The 6,057-nt window shown below is 37.3% G+C and overlaps 1 protein-coding gene across 1 annotated transcript in view; it reads left to right on the forward strand.

Annotated features, from left to right (window-relative positions):
* Nucleotides 1-5,412, forward strand: part of ZAR1L (zygote arrest 1 like) — a 7,107-nt gene extending 1,695 nt beyond the window's left edge. The window contains exons 3-4 of the mRNA XM_024755559.1: nt 1,480-1,554; nt 5,093-5,412. Of these exons, the coding sequence (XP_024611327.1) occupies nt 1,480-1,554; nt 5,093-5,236 (219 nt within the window). The 3' untranslated portion in view covers nt 5,237-5,412. The remainder of the gene's footprint in view (nt 1-1,479; nt 1,555-5,092) is intronic.
* Nucleotides 5,413-6,057: the final 645 nt, after the last annotated feature.

Consider the following 6,057-nt stretch of genomic DNA (forward strand, 5'->3'; position numbering starts at 1 on the left):
TGTATGCGGGCCTCCCACTGTTGTGGCCTCTCCCATTGTGGCGCACAGGCTCCGAACGCGCAGGCTCAGCGGCCATGGCTCACGGGCCCAGCCGCTCTGCGGCATGTGGGATCTTCCCGGACCGGGGCACAAACCCATGTCCCCTGCATCGGCAGGCGGACTCTCAACCACTGCGCCACCAGTGAAGCCCTATAATCATTTTTTAGTTGGTATATTGTAACAAATTTGGGCCTTAGCTCTAGAAAATTTCCACTGTCTGTCCACAAGGTGGGGCAATGAGAGAAATAATTTATTGTAAAGGTTAACCTTGAGAGACTTGGTTATTTAGGCTCCCCGCCTTAATTTGAATTAGTTGTCAACATATTTAGGCTGGGAAAGATTCCACATTTTGCATTTCCAGATTTTCCTGAACCATCAGACTCTGGTCATTAAATGCTCTCAGTTTGAGAGCAGTAGGCTGGACTTGAGCAGCTTCTGTCTCCTTTCACTGGGCATGTGGCCTTTATTTCACAGCAGTCTGCATCTGGTGTCTCTCATTCACCTCTACAAGCATTTGAGTTTGAGGCCCCTGTGCTGTTGCATTTTAGATACTGCTTTTCCTTCTTAAGGACTGTAGAGGGAGAGGGTAAGGAGGCATGCTGCCACCTGAATGAAAACTTGGTTGTTGTTTTTTTTTTTTTTAACCTAGCCATTTACTAGAACCTGGAGGCGAATAGATTTTTAAAATAAACTAAAATTACTTTCCTTCTCTTGCTAGAAAAGAAACAGTGGATTTAATTCAAACACTGGTGACACTAGCAAAAAAAGAACAAGACATAGAACTCATCCTGGAGAAATTTATTGATAAGAGTGACGCAGACAAAATGAGATTTGGTGGTATATGCATTGGCACCCGTGGCATGGAAGTGGTACAGAAATGATACAGGAGGGGGACGATTAGCCTTGTCAGAGGGAAGGCATCTTGATGTCCAAGCAGGATTTTAAAGGTTTATAAATAGGAGTTCACCAAGTGAGGAAGGGAGAGAAAGTGCACAAGAAAATGCACAAAGCCTGGAAACCACGTGTGTTGGTGGGTAACTATAAGTAATTTAAATTTCAAATTGAGAAATACTGAAAAAAACGAAAAAGTAGGGACAAATAGACCAGGACAGAAGGAGCACGTCAAGGGTTCTGCCTGCACAATGAATAAAGTTATCATAGCTACTTCTCACTGAAGACTTTTACTGTGGTACTTTGTGTACATTATTGGGTAGTTGTCAGAATTATAGAAAAAGGAAGTGGTATTGTCTCAATTTTACAGGTAAGGAAAATGAGGTTCAAATAATAAGAAAAAGTGACTGATAGCACTAGAAGAGCTTAAGACTTCAGCATAGAGGTTGGGCAAAAGCAAGCTGCAAGGTGAGGGAATAGATTACTTAAATTAAGATCTGGGAGCCTAGAATACCTATAAACTTGTATAAAAGACAAATTTCTCTTTAGGTTTATTTCAAACAACTCTGTTGCAAATGCCAAAAGAGTTTTAACCCTTATCGAGTAGAAGCAATCCAATGCCAGGTAAGCAAATAGAATATTTCCATCGTATCTATAATGTTTTCATTCTTAAGCATGAAGCTTCTGTGGCAAAATGTTAGGATTTGATAGACTTAGATATCTGTACAGGAGTGTTAGGTTTTCTGTATGTTTGAATTTTTATAATATTTTAGAAAAAACATTCATTCTAGGTTTTTTGGGGGGGAAGGGGAAGATTTACTCTTAAGTTGCCTTATGTGGTGTGTTTATGTATGTGGTATGTTTTTCCTCAAACACCCTGTGTATAGTCTGCATGTAATAATTTAACAGGTAACCTTTATTAAGCTTTTACTATGTGCCAAACTTGAGGCCAAGTGCTTTTCATTATCTCCTGTAATCTAACCTTTGAGGCAGATGTTATTCCCATGATACAGACCAGAAAACTAAAGTTCAATAAGAAAATAACTTGCCCAAGGTTGGGCAGATAGTATTAGAGTTGTGATCAGATTCCATGGTGTCCCCAAGGTCTAGGATGTCACAGAATTCGATTAGCTCTTACATAAAACAGCTTGCAGGAGACATCTCTTGAAGCTTTTCAGAAAAGTGTGACATAGTTGATTTTCATAATCAAGAATTTTTTTTAACCTAAATCCTTCACTTACTTAACATTTTTATACTACTAAGAAATAAATAACTTAAAAAACTAGTCTAATCGTTTATAAATGATTTATCTTTAGATTTTCTAGTCTGACATTCTCATTTAGTCTGTTTACTATAATTACTTTGGATTTAAATATATTTTCTTACTATTATACTCCTTTTTCTTGTGTTCACTTGAATTGATTTTTTTTTTTTTTTTTTTTTTTTTTGGAAAAACCTCCCCCATTATCTTGGCAGTTATTCATTCTTTAATGTTCTTCTTTAATGTTCATCATACAGCATGATTCTTTAACAACTTATGTAGACGTTGATAAGTCAATCTCACCTCTCCTTGACAATGCAGTGACCTTAGGTCACACTAATTCCTTATCACTTCATCCAAACTTCTTTGCTGCTATTGTTGTATGTTATTTTTAAACTTTAAAAGACATTATTTGTTATAGTCATAATTAATTTAGCTTTAGCTACATATTTACCCTTTCTGCTGCTCTCAGGTCCTTTTTGTATCTGGGACCACTTTCCTTATACCTGAAGAACACATTTTAATATTTCCTGTAATGCAGATCTGAAGGTGACACATTTTATTTTGTCTAGATAGCTTTTTTAAAGGATATTTTTGCTGAATATAAAATTTTTAGGTTGGCAGTAGTTTCTTTCTGCCCCTTAAGGATCTGACCTTCATTGTTTCTGTAAAGTTGGCTATTGGTCTTATTGCAGCTCCTTTGAAGTAATGTATCTCACTTTCTCACCTTCTTAAGTCTGTTTGCTTTTAAGATATTTCTCTCTGCTTTGGTTTTCAACAGTTTTACAATTTATGCTCAATTGTAGTTTCTTTGTATTTATCCTGCTTACAATTCATAGTTTCTTGAACCTGTAGCTTGAAGACTTTTATCACTCTTGGAAAATTATCAGCCATTATCTTTAAAAATATTACTTCCACCTTCATTCTCTCTTTCTTCTAATTACTCATATTAGACCTTTCACCATATCCCTTATCTCTTTTATGCTCTTTTCTGTATTTCCTAAGCTTTTGTCTCTCTTTGCTTCTGTTTGGATAGCAACTACTAAACTATCTTCCATTTCTCTAATTTTTCCTTCTGCTCTTTCCAATCTGCTGTCAAACCTACCTATTCAGTTATAGATTTCAGTTACTGTGTTTTTCAGTACTAGAATTTTTATGTCTTTTTAAGTGACGTCCAGTTCTTTGTTGGAAATATCAGTCTCATCTCTTTGAACATATTAAGCATCATTTTCTTAAAATCCGTACCATAAAGCTCCATTAATTTAATCCTCTATGGTTCTGTTGCTATCCTCTTCACGTTGCTTGGTTTTCGAGTATGTCGTTCTGTCTCCTTATATACCTGGTTACTTTTGAGTGCTATATATTGTATATGAAAAATTATAGTGATAATTCGAGGCCTAGGATAGTATTGTTTTTCACAGAAGACTTGTTTGCTTCTGTTGGGCAGATGGGGACACTAGCAATTTCAGATTACTATTTTCCAATCAGGGTTGAGCTGTTTTGAAACTGGGCTTCAGCAGTTGAAGGCTGGTCAATTTTGGGTTCATTCTTATTCTTAGGGTGTAGCCTTTCAGGGCCCTTCAGGGTCCCAGCACAAAACCTGAATTGTTTACCAGGTCTCTCCTACTTTGACATATTTAAGATTATCCCTCAGCCTCATCAACTTGTTAAACTCATTTTCAGCTTCCTGTTGTCTTTCACCTCTTACAGAATTGCCTTTAGAGAGAAAATAGTCCCAAATGTCAGGCTCATCTCTATATCTGGGCTTCCTCCTCTGATACTTTGGTATCTCTCCAGTGCCTTCAAGTAGTTCTTGTTTTTAATTATTATCTTCTCTGCTCAGCTTTTCTTGTTGTCCTAAGTAGGAGATTTGGTCAAAACTACCTAATCCACCATTGCTAAAACCAGAAACTTACCTTTAGACTAAATCCTGATTTTTTTTTTAACTAAAAAAATTTGTTTTGGATTAAGCCTTTTCTTCCTTATAAAGGTGATATGAGGATTAAGTGAATTTATATAAAGTGCTTGGAGCAGTACCTAGAGTAAACAACATGTGAGTATTGCTATTAGAATTTTCTTAAGGATGCATACTCATCAACGGGAGAGTGGAAGATGTAAGTGCAGTACAACATTTGATAAATCATATCTGAGACACTCATTTGGAAAATAAAAATGCCTATTTTCACAATATAAAAGGTAAAGCTTTACTTATTCTTTTTGGCTATGGACATATGCAGAAAATTGAGCAGTGATTATAAATTTTCAAAGATTAGCAGGGTTGGGAAGGTGGACCAGGGTAGTATACCAGTCTCCATGGGGTGTGTTTTTTATTTATCAGAAGACAGAATAGGATAATGGTTAAAAATTCTTCAAATTCCAGCAGAGATTAGGCATGACTGGAAGGAAAATATTTAGCTTCCCCTAGAATACCCCTCCCTCCAGTTGTGACAAGCAAAAATCTCTCCAGATATTTCCAAATGTCTGCTGGTAGGTAAAATACTACTGGTTGAGAATCACTGCTCTAGTATTTAAATGTTCCAGTCTAGGTAATCAAATCACTTAATACCCACTGCTCACTCCCACCTGGCTACAAATGTAGAGACCTGTATAATGAAGAGACTCTACAAAACTCTTAACTTTTAAACCTTTTCTCTTGTATCTTCTGGACTGGCTCATCAATGTTCTCTTAAATATCGTCTGATCATTCATTTTGGAAAATGCATGACATTTAGTGGGCTGTGAGTGGTTTTGTACAACTTGGTCTTGGACTTCTCATAGGATTCAAAGGAGGAGAAAGATATCGGGGATAGTGGTGGTGGGGAAAAGTATTTTCATTTGAAGACTACATTTGAAGAACTAATTTGATCATTTAGTCCCCAAACTGTTGCTTCTTTTCAAAAGACCTGTTCAAAGTCTCGTTGTTCCTGTCTTCAAAAGAAAAGACACATCGATCTAAGGAGGCCTCATCGGCAGGAGCTGTGTGGCCGCTGCAAAGACAAGAGATTCTCCTGTGGCAATATTTACAGCTTTAAATGCATCATGTGACAGGCAGCATGCTTCATACGGGACACCTGAACTCTTCTTGTAATTTACTGTATAGTTCCTCTTTTGCACCTTGGCTCTGACCTGGTATTGGAAAATGGTTTAGGCTTTTGTACTTTTTGTAGGTGGTATGACAATTGTCGATGTGAATAGAATAAAATAAATGCATGTAAAATAGACCATGAAGACACATTAATTGGTGATCCGGGGTAAAAACATCACTAAAACATTGGGAAAATGGTAGATCCTATCACTAATATGAATGGAACAATGAAGAGGAACAACAGTCATTCATTTGACAAACTTGTACACTGGGTGTTCTAAGTGCTAGGAATATAGAGACGATCAGGAGCAAGGTCCTTGCCTTCAAGTGTACCTAATCATTATAGCAAATGCTTAAATAGTACTTAGTATATGTCAGGCATTGATGTTACTCATCACAGCACTCTTATTATACTCCGTTTTAACAGATGAGGAGAGAGAGCCACAGGGAGGTTACAGGGTAAAGCCAGAATTTGAACCTAGGTAGACTAGTCCATTCTCCACGGCTTTAGATTTACTTAGATTTTTTCTTAGATTCAGATGTGTTAAGTGCAATGAAGGAAACAGGGCTATAATAGAGTGACTCTTTTATAAAGAGTTGTTGAAAAGAGGTGACATGAGAATTGAGACCTGCCAGATGAGGGGGGAGCTGGGAGAAAGGAAGCTGAATTTGATCCAACAGAACAGCAAGAGCAAAGACCCTGGAGGTGGGCTGGGACATGTACTTGGTATGTTTGAGGAACAAGAGCCCCTGAGGCTCAAGTCAGGCATAGGCTGGAGAA

This window comes from Neophocaena asiaeorientalis, unplaced genomic scaffold, assembly GCF_003031525.2.
Source record: "Neophocaena asiaeorientalis asiaeorientalis breed wild unplaced genomic scaffold, Neophocaena_asiaeorientalis_V1.1 scaffold59, whole genome shotgun sequence".
Lineage (NCBI taxonomy): Eukaryota > Metazoa > Chordata > Mammalia > Artiodactyla > Phocoenidae > Neophocaena > Neophocaena asiaeorientalis.